The sequence below is a fragment of the Lytechinus pictus genome, chromosome 14, assembly GCF_037042905.1.
Source record: "Lytechinus pictus isolate F3 Inbred chromosome 14, Lp3.0, whole genome shotgun sequence".
NCBI lineage: Eukaryota > Metazoa > Echinodermata > Echinoidea > Temnopleuroida > Toxopneustidae > Lytechinus > Lytechinus pictus.
This window is the reverse complement of record NC_087258.1, coordinates 20,857,119-20,879,553: the sequence shown is the minus strand read 5'-3', so window position 1 is coordinate 20,879,553 and position 22,435 is coordinate 20,857,119. Positions and strand designations below refer to the sequence as shown.

Below are 22,435 nucleotides of genomic sequence, written 5' to 3'. Positions count from 1 at the left end.
TCCGAAGAAAACGTGACTTTGGATAAGATTATCTGAACGGAAACACAGCTTCAGATATTATCCAAAGGTAACACAGCTTCAGATAATATTGTCCGAATAGAAACACAGCTTCGGATAAGATTATACGAATAGAAACACAGCTTTGGATAACATTATCCGAACGGAATCACAGTTTCAGATAATATTGTCCGAATAGAAACACAGCTTCGGATAATATTATCCAAAGGTATTATCCAAATGGTGTTGTCGTCAACCCAAACAAGTGCGTTTTTGGCCGATCGGAGCTAGAATTTCTAGGTCACCGTATCAACCGCGATGGAGTCAGTCCACTCCCGGACAAAGTGGATGCGATTCGGAACTGCAGTGTCCCCACAACACTGAAGCAGTTGCGAGGATTTCTCGGCTTAGTGAACTTTTACCGTAGATTTATTCCTAACTGCGCGCATATCCTCATGCCTCTCACCGACCTCCTGCGCAATCGTAAGAAGCGATCCAAGAAACCGCTAGATTGGTCGCCTGCTTGTACGGCCGCTTTCGTTGAAGTCAAAGAGAAACTAGCGCAGATTACGGTATTGGCCTATCCAAATTCAGATTATCCTCTGAGTTTGATGGTCGACGCATCAGACCGTGCTATTGGTGGAGTTATTCAGCAACTCCACGACAATGCATGGGAGCCGATTGCATTCTTCTCGCGGAAATTGCTACCTGCTGAAACAAGGTATAGCGCATTTGGGCGAGAGTTGCTGGCCATTAATACTTGGCAATTAAAAATTTTCGGTACATGCTAGAAGGTCGTCCTTTCTGCGTTTATACCGACCATAAACCTTTAACATACGCATTAAACGCCAAGCCAGATCGTCATAGCCCCCGCGAAATCCGGCATTTGGATTTCATATCGCAGTTCACCACAGACATCAGATATGTCAAAGGTCAAGACAATGTGGTGGCTGACACCTATCTCGACCCGATATCAGCGCCTTGCATACCGAATCTCGGATAGATTTCACGGATATTGCGGAAGCACAAGAAACCGATTCAGAATTGCAAGCGTATCTCAATTCCGAGATCAATTCTAGTCTGGTGCTCAAAAAAGTACCAAGGCTCACCACTGGTGGCTCAATCGTATGCGATACTTCTCACGGACTCACCCGTCCTTTCGTCCCGAAGATTCATAGGAGGGCAGTTTTCAATGCTATCCATGGACTCTCTCATCCAGGAGTCCGAGCAACACAGCGTGCGATTACCGCTCGTTACGTATGGCCCGGGATTAATAAGGATGTGTGCAAATGGGCCCGAGAATGTCTACCGTGTCAGAGGTCAAAGACTAATAGACATGTACAAAGCCCCACAAGGGACTTTTAGTATCCCAGACGCGCGTTTCGCACACGTTCATCTGGATCTCGTTGGTCCGTTGCCCCATTCGAATGGTTATACATATCTACTTACGTGTATAGACCGTTTTACCAGATGGCCGGAAGCCATCCCGATAACCGATATCCGCGCAGAAACAGTTGCCAAAACCTTCGTAGAAAGGTGGGTTGCCATGTTTGGTGCACCCAGCTCTGTCACCACCGATCGTGGTAGGCAATTTGATCACGCCTTTTCGCGGAACTGACTAAGTTGTTAGGTACAACCCGCATCCGAACAACCGCCTATCATCCTGCGGCAAATGGGATGGTAGAGAGATTTCACCGTCAACTCAAGGCTGCCTTGAAGGCTTACGAAGATCCTTCTCGATTGAGTGAACAATTACCTTTGACACTCCTGGGTATCCGTTCTACCATTAAAGCAGATTTGTCATGCTCATCAGCAGAGCTAGTTTTCGGGACAACCCGGACAGTTCGTTACGGCTGAGCGAACTGATGTAGATCCGAGTGACTACATTTCCCGGTTACGTAGACACATGGCGTCATGTACTCTTATCCCTACTAGAGCGAAGCAAGGATCGACGCATGTTCCTAGAGATCTTTTTTCGTGCTCGTATGTGTTTGTTAGGGTAGATTCCGTGCGCAAACCGCTACAACAGCCATACAAAGGACCTTATAAGGTGCTAAAGCGCAAAGACCGATTTTTCACGCTTGACATTAATGGCAAACGCGATCAGATTAGCATAGATCGTTTGAAAGTGGCATACGTTGAAAATCAAGAAAGTCTGGAAGAAAGCCTACCAAAATCGAAAAGTATCGTTAAAGGCAGAATTCCAAGCTCTGTGGAAAAGAGTGCAGTGCAGAGTTCGCACACGAGTACACCCACTGCACCTATCCGAAAAACTCGATCTGGACGATATGTTCGATTTCCAGAACGTTATATTGCAGTTTGTTAATTAATTATCATAATTATGTATGACTATTATACTGTGTAGTTCTGTTGATAGTAAATAGCTTGTCGTAAGTAGACATATTCATGACTTCCTTACTAGGAGGGGATTTTATGTAGTGACAATTTCTGAGTTTATTTTAGGATATCAAAGAATCAAAAGCACTTTTATGTGATACTGTGTAAAACAAGAATCAAAAGCACTTTTATGTGATACTGTGTAAAAAAAAAAAGAATCAAATGCAATTTGGATTTTTTTTAGTTGGACGCAAAGAAATTTCCACCTGTTATTATTAAAGACAGTATTTCCGGAACAGCAGGTGAATTTCAAAAGAAAGCATTCCCAATACGTGTTGAACCCTAAGAGACACGGACTTAGTAATAATATGTAAATAATGTTTTTCTTGGTTACGAAAAATGACCAATTAGATCTCGCCCTGTAAAGGCGGTTTCGTGCGTTCTTAATTAACGATACGGGGACTCTTACAAAAAACCCGGTTGCTGATACTTCAGCAGAGTCGTCGGTGTTTAATTTTGGTTACATCTTTTTCTATGGGGATTTGAACCAATATCTCCCCGAGATCGTCGGCTTAGCTTCCCAACAGCGTATACCTCACTGATGCTGTCTGGGCTCTTCATTTTGTAAAGGAGAAATGGACTCCTGTTTTAGCTGACTTTTTACTTCTTTTTCCTGATATTTATCGGGTTCCACTGAGACCCTCACCATAGACGAATTTTTGTCCTGCATGATATCGATCGATGATTCATCGAGACCGGTTTTCCACTCTCCGTTGTATACGACAGGCCTAGCTACGTATTTCACCATTCCAAGTTCAGGTCGGACAACTCAATTCGCCAAGTAGATCGAACTGTCAACTTCTCAACGCTTTGGCCTATTTTGGAGTTTATATCCTATTTTATTACATAATCAATTGCTCTGTTATAATTCCTTTGAATATTCGACATAACTTTATTTACTGTCTTTAATTATTGGATATATCATACAGGCATTTCTTTGAGTTGTAAATTTGTCAAAGAAAACATTCGAATCATTTTTAATTATAAATCGAAGTCATCGAACTGTAATTATTTTGTCAAGTGCTTATTTTTCTTGAATGATCACGTTTAGCTAAAAAGTTGGGGTGTTTGAGTCGCCGTGCTTGTTGCTTGTTTAGTTTTTTTCCCCCTTTTTTTTCCTAGTCTGATTGATTGGTGTGTTTGATTTGTCTTTGTTTTTAAAGATAAACATAACATTTTCTCCACCAAATTCATAAATACTCAGATCCGTCCCAACACACTCTAAAAACGTGACTATCAGTGATTGCCATATCAGTTGCACCCAGCTGACTACTGGTCTAGTCAATTTGACTGATTTGTTTAAAGAGTATTGGCGCAAATCAAACAATATTTCTATATAGAATGTGATCTGGAAAATTGGTCACGTGATAATACCTGGAAAAGAAGATCTTTTAAAATGATTGTTTTGGTTGAAAGGTTCTTTAATAGTTTCAATGAGAAAAAGGGTAGATTTAAAGAATCATTTACCTATTAAAAATGACAAATTCAAAGAAGGCTATAATCTAATCAGTCTTTAAAGCACATAGCGTGATATGTAGGAGCTTAGTAATGTTTTCCTCATATTTTTTTAAAGGGAGTTACTTGTAGATTAATAGGCCGTAGGGTATAGTCACATATATAGTGGAAGGACGGGTAATTTCTTTCGGCCCCCTTTTCTTGCTACGGCAGCAGATCCCAAGGGATATCATTATCACCTTTATTCATTCACCAACCAGTAACCCCCCCCCCCACCTCACGTTGCCTAATCCCCTCATTTCAGGCAACGTTTAAATATTAAATTCCAGTTCCCTAGCACCCCCCCCCCTTGAAGAGGACTATATAGTTCTTAAATACTTTCCTTTTCATATTAACTTCAATTCTTAATTGCTTAGAGACATGGTTTCAGATTGTGGGGCCGCAATTATTCATTCATGTTTGATTTGTGATATTTCTAAAGATTTTTTTTTCTGTCTATCTTCCTCTCATCTAACCCTACGCAACCATTGATGGAGACATTTGAGGCAGAGATCATCGACACGGTTGGGGGACAGTTGGGGGACGTTAATAGAAAATAATCAGTTATTATTTGTGATAGATCTAAAGATTTCTCTCCTTATCCTCTTCTCTTTGATTCTAGCTCTGGTTTAATCCCATGCACCCCTGAGCCACTCCTCCCATATTCACCCCCCCCTCTCTCTCTTCCTCCCTTTACCCCCCCCCCTTCTACTCCCCATGTCTCTCCCTTTCCCTCTCCCTCTCTTTCTCTCACTATCTCCCTCTCTCCCACCCTTTTAATTCGCATTCAAAGTTTGAACAGACTCGATTCAAAATTATGATATTCAGAGTTTAATTAAAACTGAGAAACACATAGGTTCATTTAAAAAAAAAAAAAAAAAAAAAAAAACCTCCATAATTATGTGCTCGATCTATGTTGGTGTTAATGTTCTTAATTGGTAGCTTTTAGAGAGCAACTCCTAGGTCTCGTAACACAAAGGTTAGCAATTAATCGCACGCTCGATTTTCACCATTGATTGTACATTATAGTCAATGCAATCAATCGAAGAAAAATGTTCTATGATCATTGCTACGCTTTGTGATACGGGGCCCCGGTAGACTTCCCCTCGTTTGCTGGGTTCACTTTTATAAAGAAGCTACTTTTCATCTCTCATAAAAGCAATCGTAAATCCATTTGTTTTCATTTGTTCTCTTTTGTTTTGATAGAGCTTCTCTACTACACATGGAAGTCTACGTTATAGCGAATGAAATGATCTAACATTAAAATGTATTGATAATGTTAAACGGATTTAAGTTTTTACAAATATTAATTTTACAGATTTAAATCAGTCAGCCTATTGATAACATATTTTCAATATTTTCATGCTATAAAGTTGGTACAAATCAACGTTGCAATTGCTTCTACACTCTTAAAAATATTGGGTAAACTCCACTGGGTAAATGGAAATTGGGCAAAGGTTGGGTAAAATTTTCCCAGCCTTTTTACTACACGCATTTACCCTACATAGGGCAAAAGAAAAATGCCTACATACTGGGCAATCAGCACTGGGAAAATACAAATATACCTACAACTGGGTCAAACTTCCCCAACTACTTTCCCAAGGGATATCATTATCACCTTTATTCATTCACCAACCAGTAACCCCCCCCCCCCCCCACCTCACGTTGCCTAATCCCCTCATTTCAGGCAACGTTTAAATATTAAATTCCAGTTCCCTAGCACCCCCCCCCCCCCCTTGAAGAGGACTATATAGTTCTTAAATACTTTCCTTTTCATATTAACTTCAATTCTTAATTGCTTAGAGACATGGTTTCAGATTGTGGGGCCGCAATTATTCATTCATGTTTGATTTGTGATATTTCTAAAGATTTTTTTTTCTGTCTATCTTCCTCTCATCTAACCCTACGCAACCATTGATGGAGACATTTGAGGCAGAGATCATCGACACGGTTGGGGGACAGTTGGGGGACGTTAATAGAAAATAATCAGTTATTATTTGTGATAGATCTAAAGATTTCTCTCCTTATCCTCTTCTCTTTGATTCTAGCTCTGGTTTAATCCCATGCACCCCTGAGCCACTCCTCCCATATTCACCCCCCCTCTCTCTCTTCCTCCCTTTACCCCCCCCCCCCCCTTCTACTCCCCATGTCTCTCCCTTTCCCTCTCCCTCTCTTTCTCTCACTATCTCCCTCTCTCCCACCCTTTTAATTCGCATTCAAAGTTTGAACAGACTCGATTCAAAATTATGATATTCAGAGTTTAATTAAAACTGAGAAACACATAGGTTCATTTAAAAAAAAAAAAAAAAAAAAAAAAACCTCCATAATTATGTGCTCGATCTATGTTGGTGTTAATGTTCTTAATTGGTAGCTTTTAGAGAGCAACTCCTAGGTCTCGTAACACAAAGGTTAGCAATTAATCGCACGCTCGATTTTCACCATTGATTGTACATTATAGTCAATGCAATCAATCGAAGAAAAATGTTCTATGATCATTGCTACGCTTTGTGATACGGGGCCCCGGTAGACTTCCCCTCGTTTGCTGGGTTCACTTTTATAAAGAAGCTACTTTTCATCTCTCATAAAAGCAATCGTAAATCCATTTGTTTTCATTTGTTCTCTTTTGTTTTGATAGAGCTTCTCTACTACACATGGAAGTCTACGTTATAGCGAATGAAATGATCTAACATTAAAATGTATTGATAATGTTAAACGGATTTAAGTTTTTACAAATATTAATTTTACAGATTTAAATCAGTCAGCCTATTGATAACATATTTTCAATATTTTCATGCTATAAAGTTGGTACAAATCAACGTTGCAATTGCTTCTACACTCTTAAAAATATTGGGTAAACTCCACTGGGTAAATGGAAATTGGGCAAAGGTTGGGTAAAATTTTCCCAGCCTTTTTACTACACGCATTTACCCTACATAGGGCAAAAGAAAAATGCCTACATACTGGGCAATCAGCACTGGGAAAATACAAATATACCTACAACTGGGTCAAACTTCCCCAACTACAGTGCATTTACTCATCATGGAAACAAAACATAATGCCTATATACTGGGTAAACACCAAATACCAACGGGTAAAAACAAATTGGCCATTATTAACCTACAGCTATGTGGGTAACTATATACCCAACATAACAAAACGTAAGGCATGCCCACACGTAATGAGTTTATAACAATTAAGCACTGGGTAAATGAAAATTGGGCATATCTAAAGGCTTACCACATTGGGTATATTCGTTCCCAACTTTTGAAAGTAGCTAGGCCTAAGCATAAATCCAACATTGTGTCAAAAACCATGCCTATATATAATATCGACCTGATTCTGGGTAACTATAATGTTAATAGCCTGAATATGGTATTGTTTTATAGTCACTGCATGCATATAGATTGCCGACTCATTATGATTATCCTCGGCCCCCTACTTTGCTATAGGCATTCTTGCAAAACACATCCCACAAAAAAAGAAATTCAGACCCCCCCCCCCCCCTCCCGTCGACGGGTGCGGGCTGCACAATGGAACCACTTATGTCGCCCAGTGTTGGGGAAGTTTTACCAGGTGTACTTGTACTTGTAGGTATAATGCCCAATTTCATCCATTGGTGTTTACCCAGTATGTACAGTATAGGCATAATTTTGGCGCAATTAGCAAAGGGGCGCAAAATACTTATGGCTCAAAAATTCACTACTGAATGCAAATACCGGTAATTAAAAACAAATAACAACAACAGCATATCGGCGCGAACACAGTTATGTCACGTTGCGCGCGCTAGCGCTAGCTAGCTACGTACCGTTGCAATACTGGTGCACGATGGCCAGCTGAAACCACGTTTCGCCCATCATGAGCATTTATTTCACCATTACTGGGCATGTTACGCCCATATGATGGCATATATATGCACGAGGCGATGTCGCACACAATATCACTCGCATGCACGTACCCGGTACGTATCGAGTCGGCCAGATTAAAAGGGGATCATCATTATCATAATCATCCGCTGGAAGTTAGAAACTGATTACATATGATATCATGGACCTTGAATATGATCTGGACGATGATGTGGACATGGACAATCCTGCCCTGGACCTAGAGGCCTTGTTACAAAAAAATGGGGCGTTCCTGAGCTGTTGAACACGTTCAAAGGTCAGTCATAGCTATTATTCGCTATCACTTTTTAACAGTAGGCCTAGGCCTATGCGCTAGTATGCATGCCTACTAGTACTATAGCCTAGGCTTTACTGCGGCAGCCCGAACACTAAAGACGTCGTGTCGAGGTTCCCGGGGCAAGCCTAGGCTATACCTAACGTTAGACAGAAATAACAGTCTGGTCTGGTATGGGTCATTCTTTCATCTTTGTCTGGTATGGGTCATTCTTTGTCATTTGACAACATCATTCGCCATACACAGACGGTAACCCGTCCGGCTCGCACAACGGGGTGAGATTGAGCCGATTTTGTACCACTTTTGGTACAAAAACGTTCTCCCCCGTTTTTCTTTATTTAAGGTTAGGCCTAACGTTAGATCTAACAAAAGTTAAGTTAATTGTCTGATCCATAAATCAGACATAAGAATTTTGTATAGAATCTAACAAGTTAGGCCTAACAGTTTAGACCTATTTCTTACTTAGGCCCTAGGCCTACATAAAATTCTTTAAATTTAATTGCAATAGCGAAATTTTTGAAAATAAGATGGAATGTAATATTGCAGCCAAAGTGGATATATGAAGACGTAAAGAGTTAAAAAACTCGCATCTTCATTCGTCTCGCGGTCCGGCCGAACCGATCCATTCCTTCCAGTTCCACACACTACCCCATATGCCGTACTTCAGTCTATGTACAGGACTACAGAGGAGCCAGATGTATAATCTCAGCGGAACAACCGTCGGTCTAGCCCATACCATGCAGCATGACCATGCACTAGGTATATGCTGGGGTCAAAGGTCAAAGTGAAGTTTTTGGGTAAGAGTCTATTAGGGTCAATAACTTTCCAACCGTGGATCTGTTTGTAACCAAACATGATTGGTAGATGCCCTATATTGGCCTTTATGATATGCTGGGATCAAAGGTCACATATGTAGGTCAAAGGTCAAATGAGGGTCAATGTGAAGTTTTGGGGGTAAGAGGGTCAATAACTTTCCAACCCTGCATCTGTTTGTAACCAAACTTGATTGGTAGATGCCCTATACTGACCTCAATGATATGCTTTGGTCAAAGGTAAAATGGGACACGCTGTATAGCTGGAATACTTTTGATTGTTCACAGAAATTTGAATATCACTCTTTAATAATTAATCAGATGATAAATATTTCACATAAGTTATTGGTAAGTAAGACTAGCTTATCAATTTAGACATTTATATATTTCCCCTCTCATACAACTTCTTTTTGTTTTCTTTTTTTCTCATTTTCTTGCCTCCAGACAATGATATTGACATCCATCTTCTACCAGACCTCAATGAAGATAGCATCAAGGAGCTAATTCCAAAGATTGGAAAAAGAATCAAATTTACCAAAGGATGGAGAGAAGAGGTACACGTATGTCTTTTAAATGCTTTAAATGCTTGAAATCTTTTGGAGGAATCCAATCCCTGTTCTTTCATTTTAAACATTCCCATCAAATTCGCTATGGGCGCAGAGTGCATGTAACATGTTTTCAAAAGCAGTGTAGAAGCCATTTCAACACATTAGGTGGGTTCAAAAAACATTTGATATCTAAGCACTCACGAGAAAGAAATAATGATGGACAAACAAATGTAGATTATCAAACACTCTATGAAGAAGAAGCCACGCATCACAGTGAAGAACAGGACACCGAAGAGATTGTGATTGAAGGAGGAGATAAGGGGGAAAAAACACCACATGCCAACGAAGCTGCTCTGTTGATAGCAAAATTAAGAAATTCATCTCGTGTGCCTACGTCATTTGTGGAAGAAGTTCTCGAAAATGTGGAGGAAATTTTTGATAATTTTGTAGATCATGTACAAGAAAAGATTACCAAAGTTGCAGAAAATGTTACAGATGAAGCCGCAAAGGTAGAATTGGAGCAACTGTTGAATGAAACATCAAATCCTTTCAGTGATTTGAAAACTGAACATCAGAAGAGAGCATATTTCAAAAAATGTGGTGCTTTCATTTCTCCTGAAGAGAAAATCCTTGGGCATTATTTCAAAGCAACTATCGATTCGTCTAGTGGGACATCTCTGCAAGTTCGTCACGAAGAAACATTTCAATACATTCCAGTCTCACAGTCACTCAAACAACATTTGGAGCAGCCAGGTGTTCTGGAAGCTATTCATTCTGCCCAAGAGTCTGGAGATCAGGTTTTGGAATCATATCGTGATGGAGATCACTTTAAAGAGAAATACTCACATGAAGAGTCACTTGTTATTCCGTTGTTACTCTACTCTGACGACTTCGAAACTGCCAATCCACTTGGATCAAAGAGAGGAAAGCACAAAATCTGTGCATTTTATATGAGTGTACTTTCACTCCCACCTGTGTACCAGGCCAGACTTGATAACATTTTGTTGGTAGCACTTGCTACAACAAAGTCTTGCACCAAGTATGGAATGGACAGCATTTTGAAAACCGTATGTTCAGATTTGAAGGATTTGTCAGACAATGGATTACACATCAACCATGATGGTCGCACAGTCAAGGTGAAACCAGTGTTGTTTCAAGTGACTGGGGATAATTTGGGAATCAATTCAATGCTTGGATACACATCAAGTTTCAGTGCAAACTACTACTGTAGACTTTGCAAGGGGCATCGTGCTGTGCTTCAGTCACGAACAGCGGAGGATAAGGATCTCTTAAGGACAAGAGAAAGCTATGAGGAGGATATTGGTAAACCATTGTCAGACACCGGTATTAGCAGGAGGAGCATTCTGAATGATTTAGACAACTATCATGTGACACTTAACCTCTGCGTTGATGTGATGCATGACTTTGCCGAAGCCATAATACCACTAGAAATGTATCTTGTCTTGGGCAGACTTATTGAAGAAAGATGTTTCACTCTAGAGGAATTGAATGCAAGAATTCAGTCCTACAACTATGGATTCGCAAACAGAAAGAATCGTCCAAGTCCAGTCAAACTCTCTGTAATTACTAATCCAAGTGGCCCCAGTGGGCAGAGTGCAGCCCAAATGATGTGTTTGGCATATCATCTCCCCTTGATTATAGGGGATAAGGTCCCAGAAGACTCTGAAGAATGGGAATTGTATCTCCAGCTCATTAATATACTGAAGACAGTGATGGCTCCAAGTATAAGCAAAGCAGCCACATTTGCACTAAAGGCTCTCATTTGTGAGCATCATAGACAGTTCTTGAGATTGTTTCCTGAGAGAAATCTCACACCAAAGCAGCATTTCCTCACACATTATCCTAGGGTTCTGAGAGCCCTGGGTCCTCTGTGTCAGTACTCTTCAATTCGATTTGAAGGGAAGCATAAAGTCTTCAAGGCGATTGCTAATTCTTCATGTAATTTCAAGAATATTGCCAAGACACTCTCGGAAAAACATCAAATGGCAAGGTGCTATGCATTCCTGTCAGAACAGTCAATACAGTGCAAAGACTTGGAACTTTCCCAGCAGCTGGATATCAACCTGTCATGGCTTGCCCTCGGGAACAAAATATCTGATGTGTTAACATGTGACAAGGATATCATTGTATCGACATCAAAAATGGCAGTGATACATGGATATGAGTACAGGGCAGGAACATGTGTAATCACCCAATGGACAGAAGATGGACCTACATTTGGAAAGGTTCTGCATGTCCTTCTGATGAACAGTGAGGTGCTTCTTGTTCTGAAAATGTTTGAGACGGTTAACTTCAGTTCGCACTTTCAAGCATATGCTGTACACGAAGATGGCGACAAGCAGTCAAAGATTGCAGTTGTGAAGCCATGCAAATTATTTGACTACCATCCTCTGACGGCTACACAGATTCATAAAGTGCATTTTGAAGAGGACACACGGTACATAGCAGTGCGTTTCAACTTTTTGTAGGTATGCTAAAATGTGTTTTAACTTTCAAATTCTTTTACTTTTGTAAAAGAAAATAAAATTTGTCATATACATGTCATGCTTGTCCGAGCTTTGGCGTATTCATGATCGATACGGTACAGCAGTTCACAAAGGGTAATTGTGCGCGAACAACAGAGTACAAATGTCATGCGCCCTCTGTACCAAAACTGTACTACCCCAGACCACTCAGAATTAGTTGACTGAAGTAATTCCACGACCTCAAACAAGCATGAAGCTAACTGAACATTTATCAGTGGTCCAATTATGTGTCTCGTTGCCCATATTTTAATTTTTAGTCACTTATAGCAAAGTTCAGGTGTCAAAATTTACTTATCATGCAGAAAATTTTGCACACAATGTTCGGCAGTACTGTATATCATTATCTGATAATATTATCTGATAATATTATGTCAACCTGGATGAATTGGTATTCTCTTTGCTAACAATCCATTATATATTTGATGACCCCCACCTCCTATTCTCTTACTCCTTTGTAGTTCAAACAACCTGCTACATCCCCAGCATCTACAGTGAGTTTGGGTGAGGGTTTTGAACTGTCAGACAGTGCAGACACTTCTTCGGACCAACATGACTGGCAGGCAGATGATCACATAGCACCACAACGGAAAGGGACAAAGACGGTCACATATGTGCGTTGAGTATTATTTGCTATAATAATTTACTTGTTACATATCTCATTTTGTGCCTAATTTGCCTAATATTTGAATAGGGCCAAAATATCAGATCATTGTAGGTTTTTGTCCAGAATTACACGTTATTTCAACTGGAATGCATATTTACCTAGTTGCTTTGTTATAATTTTTAATCATTCAGACCTGATCTATTTAGGCTCAGGCCAGTGTATGCATCTGAATTCGTTTGGACGTATGCATATGTGTGCAGTTCATGCTATCACAAGGGATCACAACTAACTTGCATATCTTTGAAGATAATACATAAATTGATACTTTTGGATAGAAACAAATAATTTAGTTAATTTGCATTTACTTTCAGTTTTTGAGGCCCATCCTATCTTCTGTCAAGGGTGGCCCCAGAATTATAAAGGATATTGACAAGCACAAGTTTTGCAGCAAACCCAACAGAAGGATTCTTGTGGACATCTGCACGCAGTACGTGATGCAGCATCATGGAGAAAAGTAATACATTGTTTTCTTCCTTTTCTGTTTTATACATTGTCTGTTTGTCTTTTTAGGCGCATGATATTTGTATTAAATATTTTATTTGTGTGTTTCATTCTTTTTCCTTGTTTTTGTCGAGCCCACCATAGGTGGAGGGAGACTAAGGGATCCAAATTGCGTCCATCTGTCTGTCTGTCCGTCTGTCCTTGACGCTTACAAAAATTTGAATAACCTTCCAACCGTGCATCTGTTTATTACCAAACTTCATTGGTAGATGCCCTATATACAGGGTGGCCCCCCAAAAAACGGAACGGGGCACTTCCCAAAATATAGTAACAAAATGATTGGGTCCGCCGGATAGAGTGTCCTTTCAAATGAAAAACAATATTGTAGGACGTCTTTAGTGAGACCATGTCAGGTTCCCATTTTTGCCATTTTTTACCAAGTCTCGATCTGCCTAATAAATCACACTTTCTGTCTGTCATATCATCGAGCAACTGTGCCCATTCTCTCGGCACACAGCTGAATGCACACTAACAAAAGCGCGTATTGCTCGTTGTTCGCGACGCTATAATGGGCAGTAAGTGCAATTTATTACACACTGACTTGGTAAAAAAATGACCAAAAAGGGAACCTGACATGGTGTCACTCAAAGCGCACTAAAACAAAAACTACACAACCAAAATTACTATTCTTGGTATCGTTTTTCATTGGAAAAGACACCCTATCCGATGGATATAATAATTTTGTTACAGTCAAACCTGTCTATAGCGACAACTCAAAGGACCAGCGAAAAGGGGTCGCTGTATACAGGTGGTCGCATTAGACAAGTTGGCGGCCATTTTGAATTCATTGTCGCACACTGTGCCTATATGTGTAAATAATTTGCATCTGTTTGCACGCACGTCTTCATAGTTTCATTTAGCAATAACCACAACACAAATTAAAATTATATATTAGCATTATATTTTGAATTATATTGAAAGTTTGTGTTATCCTTTTTAATGAAATTGCAAAATGTGCCATGTATTTACTCAATAAAAATCCTTTTTACTGAGGGTTCCATGTCAATTATACGCCATGATACAAACCTTAGTTTAGGTTAGCTTTTGTTTAAACGATACAAAACCTACTTCAGGGTATTGGGGGGGGGGGGGAGGGAGCATGCACAGGCATTGACCCCTAATAATTCTGGTAGATTATGCTAATGTTATGTAAAAGTCAACTTTTCGTGAAATTGTACGTTTCTGGATGTTGGATGAGCAAGTCAATGCAGTTTAAAAAAAAAACATTATTGCTTTACAGACCTTCTTCTGGAGTGAAGGCCGCTATGGCTAGTGCCATAATTACAGCTTTTCCATGCTTGCGTGATCCTGACTCTCCATATGGCTATGTAAGTATTAATTTAGAATGCAAGTATGACAATTGCTTGGTTCATAAGTATCCATACAGTGATATTGTATTTAGTTGGCAAGCAATTATAAGGGTTTGTTAATAATCAGTGTAATCTGTTTAAGCTAGTGTAAAATGTCTCTCTAATGCCCAACTTACACATGTATACACGACGCACTGCCCGCTCACAGAAAATTATAAAGAAAATAATAAACAAATTCTGTCAGTATCTGTCAGAATAGCTCTGCAAGCATCCCCAAAACATCAAAGGTCACATCTTTAGTCAATCTACCAGAAAACAAATTGATGGTGATTAAAACTTTGGAAAAGTCATACATGTTGAAGTTCATCCAATTCCTTGAAGATATTATTGATATTATTCTTTAATTTGTCTGAATTTAAGCAATTTGTTGGCTGGGGTTTTGGTTTCCTTTAATTGCTTTATATGTCAATCATATGTAGTGACTACCAAATAGATTGTCATTTGCCTGAAGGATATATAATAACAATACCGTGTTGTGCCATTTGAAGGAAGCCTGGTACTGCCAAGGAGCCAAGGGGCGTCCAGCAACGGGATACCTCGAGGAGCACCTAAGGTATTTGAGAAAGAGGACTGGTCGCCTGAAGAAGACTGAAAGTGCGGAAAATGTTGCTTCCTCAGCAGAAAAGCAGATCGTCAAACCAATGCCAACCGAAACTCAGTCATCAGGTATCAATAATATAAAATAGGTTGATTTTAAAGACATTTGGTTAATTGTCTCCTGCTTGCTTTAAATAACAGCTAGTCTGTACTTTTAAATAGTTACGCCAGTCAGTCACCTGATAAGATTTTGGGTTTGATTTTTATGAGGTCAAAGGAGAGCCAATTCACATAAATTCTTGGTTACAGTATACATTCTTCTCCATTTCTAAATGCATATATACATGTTGAACAAAACTAATTCATTTGACTTAATGCTGTGGAATTGTTTTTATTTATAGAAATTTATATTTGCATTGTGAGATTATTAAACAAATACTTTTATTTTTTTATGGTAGACAGTATATTTTATAATGACTTTAAAAAGTCATAAGAAGCAGCTGAAGGTAGCAGACGCCTGTGTAAGAAAATCAAGAATGTCATGCAATTATGTTTCCTGTATATTGCATGTTTACTCCAGAACCTTCGGCAGAGGATCAGGGGCCTCCAGAAGTTGATAAAGATACTGCAGCTAAAATTGAATGGCTCAAGCATAACAAGCAGCCTCGAGAACAGGTTGTTGCCTACATGAAGGAAACAGTAATGCACCGACAGAAGTGGATAAAAGCTCATCGGGACAATATCAGCACCATCCTGGCAGAGTATCCTCACATGATGCAAGCAGAAATGGTAAAGACCTGACTTTTTGACAAGGTTTTAATATTCTACCTAAGAGCACCCTAAAGAATTATACTGAATTGTGTTAAATGGAATATTTTTTTCTGCAGAAGATAATACAAATCAATTTCATCATCATTTTGTTTAGTGATACAAAGAGCTTTTTCAATTGTTTTAAGAAGATACATTTTGTTTGTGCTTTTAAGTTCCTGACAGCTACATAATTCTGAATTGTTTCTTATCCCTACCTCAGTTTTGGCGATGAAATTAAATTAAATAACATATGTCTGGCGAGAAGCAAATGCATTTTTGTAGAAAACCTCTGTACTCTTGGAATTTGACATCCTTTGTATACTTTTAAAGCCTGATTTGCACACCCACCTCAATTTATTGGTAGAATCTCTTTGGCGTGAAAATTACTCCGATCAAATTTTGGAGCAAACGGACCAGGGTTTTGGAAACAAGACGTAAGAGATTTCTTTAATTTTCTTTGTTTTTTTCATGGTGCGTGGTGGCCAGTTTTTTAACTCGAAGAAAATAAAAAGATCTGTTCAGTTCTTGTGGAAAAACTACTGTTCTCAAATTTGAACAAGTATATTCTCTTAGCCTTCTACCCATGGAATGTTTTTAAAAAAAACCTTGATCATCAGGAATTAGTAAAAGATGACTAATTTTTATTGTTGTATCTCACAGGTTGAGCAAGACTTCAAGACATTCCATGAAGGCAAAGAGAACGGCTTGTACATAAAGTGGCCACAGTATAAGGAGCAGATTATCCAATACGCCAACCGTTCCGTACTGTGGAAGGCAGCACTACATCTTGATGGAATAGATGCAGAGAGGCTGAACCCTGGTGAGATTTTATATGCATTGATCTTGTTTCATGACACTAAGGCATGATGTTTGGGGGTTATAGTCAATAATAATAGTAGCACATGATTTGCCTTTGAATTTGCAAAATTATGTTTCATGTGATTCTTTAGATAAGATATCAAGGCTAACAAGTGTTCATGTCCGGTATGCTGATGTCCAGTTCCCATGCAGTGCGGGCTTTTTTAAGGATTGTAACATCTGTGCAAGTAATTGGCCAGCATGCTGCCATTCTGTAAAGCCCTACAGTGTCAGATTTATGTTCATCAGTCCGTCTATACACAGTTATAAATGTTGGCTAACTGAAACATTCCTTTTTTTTTAAATTCCCCTTCACAGAAGAGAAGACAAACCTTGCCTTGGTCCTCCTACCGGCTATTCTACGTGGAAGAAAAGCTAAGGGTGGTGTGTGCACTGTGCAGGAGACGCTCGACTCTTTCATAGATGTTCAGCCCGTAAGTATGTCGTAAATTAAATCAACAGCTATACTCTAATACAAACCATGCAAGTTGTATAGGTTGCAGATGGAAACAGGCGTATACTTTATACGGTGAAGAAATAGTCTGATCATGCATAATTTTGTTTTGCCCGTTATCACTTGGTCAAAGTGAGAGGCTAATTGACCTAATGAACTTTCACAGGTGTGGCAGTATAATGAGCATCAAAAGAAACTTACCAGAGTTGTTTAGAAATCCTCAATTTAAAAACACATTTAAACACATGCAGCTATATGTCATTCAGTAATCTCTACTAATATAACATGTCAACATAGAAGAGGTTGCAGATTTTGCACACACAAAAAAACACAGTTTAGTTAGCAATGAACACCACAAGGGGTGACTCAACAAATATCACAGCACAACACAAAGCCATACTGTCAAATCCAAATGTCACTAGAATGGGCATGGCTTTTTGTTGCTGTGCTGTGTCATTTGTTGCAGAATCCTTTGTGGTGTTCATGCTCTGTGCCTAATTGTGTGTGATTGTGCAACGTCTCGTTTAATATCAACATTTGCTTAGTAAAGATTACTGAAGGTTAGGGTTCAAATACTTGTATTTTGCTGTTAATTGTATAATAGAGGGTGAAGTCACTGTAAAGCCCCACATAATTTTCCTGTATCTTAGTTCTTGCTGTATAAAGGTGCAAATGTGAGTGTTTTGATTCGGTATTGGCAGAGAAGATTACAGAAACCGCCATGCATATTATCGCTGCAATATGATTTTTTAGAAAACTTTGGTTTCGTGCAGCCAGCCATATAATGTACTTAGGCATTTTGTTTTTATTATCAAAGAACAACAGTTATATCTGGCAGAAGCAGCAGTATTATTATTGGGATTTTAAATGTTTGTATATTTAGAACTTTCATCAAGTTAAAGTAGTATGTTGCTCCGCGTGAGGAGTTTGAAATTATGTTATTTGATGCTCATGTAATTGTCCCTTCACTAAAAGTTAAATTGAAAGAAATTAACAAAATTGATTGTATCACATTAGATCATGGTATGCAGGGAAACCTACATATTTTTTCCGAGCAAAGTTCGCTATGAGCCTACTAATTGCATGTAATCCTAAAAAGATAACAATTGAAACAATCATAAGTACAGGGGGAATTTTTTTTCTCTGTTTCTATTGCAAAACAGGAGGTGGTGAACATTGAGGAATTCATGAAGTCGATCGACGGCCAGCAGCGCTCCCAACCGTTCATAATGGCCAGGGGGAGCAAGATCAATCCTGCACAGACATACGTGATAGTCGAGAGGCACGCCATCGAGACAGCAAGCCTGCTTGCTGCTGTAGATGTAGCGTTCAAGAGTACTTTTGTATTCGATGTTGACTACCAGCGGCAATGTTGCCAAGTCTGGCATTTCTTGCAGAGTGTCGTGTATGGTATGGGTGATGTAGGTGCCAATATTACACCTAAAATTCGTGATCTGAGGGCATTTCTTGCAACTAAGGACATCAGTTGAAGCTAAAGCTATATGATATCGCACAAACTTTTCCCTTCTAAAGTTTTGGGAGCCCAACTAATTTGATGGCAAATTAGAGATCCAAGTGAAACATCGATTGAAAAACCCACCTCAGGATTCACACTTTTATAATGTTAATCTATTAGCCCAGCTCTATAGTGATGTATAATTTCCTATGTTTTAGTTTGCATCGCATAGCTACTTTAAGTTGTATGGGAAAAAATATCATTAAACAATCATTTCGGCAAGGATTTAAACCAAAAAAATGTGTTTTAAGATGAATATCGATAAAAGAATATCAAATTTGAATATTCCTTGTACAGCAAACATTTAAATTCTGTATTTTTTCATTGATATCATGTGTTTATGGTGTTTGGAATAGATAAATTATGAACAGATCTGAAGCCATTATCTCATGTATCAGAATTGTGTGTACAATTGCATAATCATTTCCAGAAATAATGCCTACAAATAAGAATAGGTATAATATTACACGTATAATTAAACATTAATTTACAAGTTGTAGTTGTTTTCTTGACTTTCCTGATTTGTAGTCTGATCTATTTCCACATGCACTATTTCAGTCAATGTGTTGTGATGTACAACTATATCAAGCTCTTTCGGATTTTTGTTATGTCGATATTCAGAACGTCGCAGCACTTTTGAAGAGAAAGAAAATTATTTTGTTTTATTTAAGGTTGGTGAAAAATTAGAGGGTTTGGATTGCATATTTTTAAAAGTGTTGAATTACAAAAATAGGTATACATGTTGAAAAAGATATGCAACAAATCAAAATTGTACACAGCCATTTTTTTTTCTTGCACTGATGCTCATTATGTATTTTTTATAATTATATGCACTACATTCTCACAAGATGGAGATGTGTTTACAGGAGTACGCTTTAATCGTTATACTTCACTTTGTTGTTGTTATATCTTTCAATAAGTACGAGTATTAAATAAACCAATGCATGTTTTGATTTTGTTTGGAATTGATAAGTATATGAAAAGAACTCAAACCATTTTGTATCAGAATCGTGTGTGATTGCATAATCATTTCCAGTAATAAGGCCTACAAATAAGGATAGGTATGATATTGCACTGTAATTAAACATTAATTTACAAGTTGTACATGTAGTTGTTTTCCTGACTTCTCTGATTTCTAGTCCGATCTTCTTCAGTCAGTATACAAATTATTTATAAAGGTATATGATGCCATTATACATCAAACTTTAATTGTTATATTTATTTTGTTGTTTATTGTATTTTTGTTTTGTTGAAGAATATATATACACTCTGTTCATAACAGGCAATTGTTCTCATCTGTTATATTTGTAGTTATATTGTCCGTATATAACATGCTGTACTTTGCCCTTGCAGTTTATCCTTCTTGGATCCCCCATATTGCCCATTTACTGTCAGTTACATGCATTGGATTCAATGCTGAGTAAAATGTACATCAAGCTGAGTAAAAAAAGAGGAAAGATTGCCCAGTAGTTTCTTTTGATATTTTTACCCATTTTGTTTTTGCCCAACGTGGCCTTGGATCCATATGAACCCTCATGCTGGGTAAGAGTTGGGTAAAGGTTGGTAAAACAGGAGGTTGGGTAAATGTATGGGCAATGTCTAACTGGGCAATGGAATTGGGTAATGAATATTGACCAACCGTTTTGCCCAATTATTGCTTTTCCATGTACTAGGTGGGTAATAATTGGGCAATATTCCTGGTCAATTCGTTGGGTAAATGATTTACCCAACTCAATTACCCAGTCTATTTCCTAGGTGGGTAATAATTGGGCAATATTCCTGGTCAATTCGTTGGGTAAATGATTTGCCCAACTCAATTACCCAGTCTATTTCCTAGGTGGGTAATAATTGGGCAATATTCCTGGTCAATTCGTTGGGTAAATGATTTGCCCAACTCAATTACCCAGTCTTTATATTTATACCCAATAGTATGGTAATAGTTGGGTAAACTATGTTGGGTAATATGGTTGGGTAATCTTAAGATGGGTAATTAGATGGGCATTTAAGTTTGCCCTAAAGTGGGTAAATTACGAAAAGGGCAAAGTTTACCCAAAAGTTGGTTGGACTCATAACTGCCCTCATGTTGGGTAAATTTTGGGTAAAATTTTGCCCAATATTTTTAAGAGTGTACTACTACATAACTACTATTGTACAACTATGCTACCTCTTCCTTATACTGTATAAAACTGGGCCTGAATATTAAAGTGAATGAAACAATCAGGGAAAATGTTTTATTTTATATAAATTATTTGCGGCTGTATCGATTGTATTTGCGATATTGGATTTAAGTAACAAAAAAATCTATATTTTACAGAATGGTGGAAATCTATCAGCAGAAGAGATTTCTCTTTACTTTAATACTATAATGTTGGCGTAATAAATCTATCTGTATGAATGTTCTCTAATAATTCGTAGAAAGCCTCTCACCATGATATAAACATAATGTAAGATTTGTAATTATACTTTGCACCGTTTACAATTCATTTCTATATGCAATATCGTGTATACAATAAATGAGATCAAGTTTATATTTACACGCATATATTGGCAAATTAATGTAGATTATATATTCATATCTCCACCTGTTCATTAAGTACTATTACATTGCTTCAATTCCTTTTCAGAGGGACTTATGATGAATTCAAGGAAGAAAAATAAACTGGTTCTTAAGATGTCTTATAAACATTCTTAAAACAAAGAAAATCAGAACAGTATACTTGTCAAACAAGTTATTGTCAAACAATACCTAGTTATTGTCAAACAATACCTATACAAAAAGACCATTTTTACCAGCAAATATTTTATTTTTCGAATAAAATGGTAATAAGCGGTTAGCATCTTCCCCTTGGAGGAGATCACATAATTGTCGAAAAAAAAATATGCAGGAAATTGTCTTCAAGACGGTTAAAAAGAAAGCATTTTATCATTCAATCATCCACGATGATTTAAAGGGGAATCCAACCCAAATAAAAACTTGCTTTAAGAGGTGAAAGGAAAATCAGACAAGTTGATAGGTGAAATTTTGAACATATCGGACAAACAATATCAAAGTTATGAAATTTTAAGAGTTGTTAATAATAATAATCCGCTTTTATATAGCGCTTAACACATCGGAACGACGTGTCTAAGCGCTTACAGATATATTATTACCCTTTCATCGGATTCGTTCATTCATTCCCGCACAAACTGTGTGCACATCCTCCACTCCCTGGGGATTATTCCAGTCACTCGCCAGTGAGGCGCACATAGTACTGGACAAGCTACAATGACTTTCACATCCTACCGGGTACCCATTTAGCAACTGGGTCGAGTGTGGCAAAGTGTGTATTAACGCCTTGTCAAAGGACGCCAGACCGCGGTGGAATTCGCACACACAATCCTCTATTTACAAGGCGAGAGTCAGAACCACTACACCACGGCTCCTCCACACTATAACATTTTCATTAATTTACTTTTAAAGAACTCTTTCCCTTTGGATAAACAGCATTGGTGTCGATCCATGACGTCATACTATTCAAGTGGGGGATGAAACAATAGACCACCCCCCCCCCCCTTGAACAATAGATTCACAGCACAAATCGACACCCATGATACACAGAATCGTTCTAAACAAGGTACTAGATAACTATACACAAGATAATCTCATTGACTAACCTCTGAGAGAGCAGTTACTCGATAGCATGAATTTCTAAAATATAAATCGTGATATTTACATGAGTCAAAAACAGCCGTTTTAACATTGTTTGTACCAGCTG

At 38.3% G+C, this 22,435-nt stretch overlaps 1 protein-coding gene across 1 annotated transcript; it reads left to right on the top strand.

Annotated features, from left to right (window-relative positions):
* The first annotated feature begins 452 nt into the window (after positions 1-452).
* Positions 453-21,542, top strand: LOC135156591 (uncharacterized). The gene is made up of 11 exons (XM_064109156.1): positions 453-718; positions 1,996-2,047; positions 9,239-9,430; positions 12,429-12,581; positions 12,946-13,088; positions 14,376-14,463; positions 14,994-15,171; positions 15,623-15,831; positions 16,513-16,672; positions 17,029-17,144; positions 18,328-21,542. Exons 1-11 carry the CDS (start codon positions 453-455, stop codon positions 18,652-18,654), a joined length of 1,884 nt encoding a protein of 627 aa, XP_063965226.1. The 3' UTR covers positions 18,655-21,542.
* The last annotated feature ends 893 nt before the right edge of the window (positions 21,543-22,435 follow it).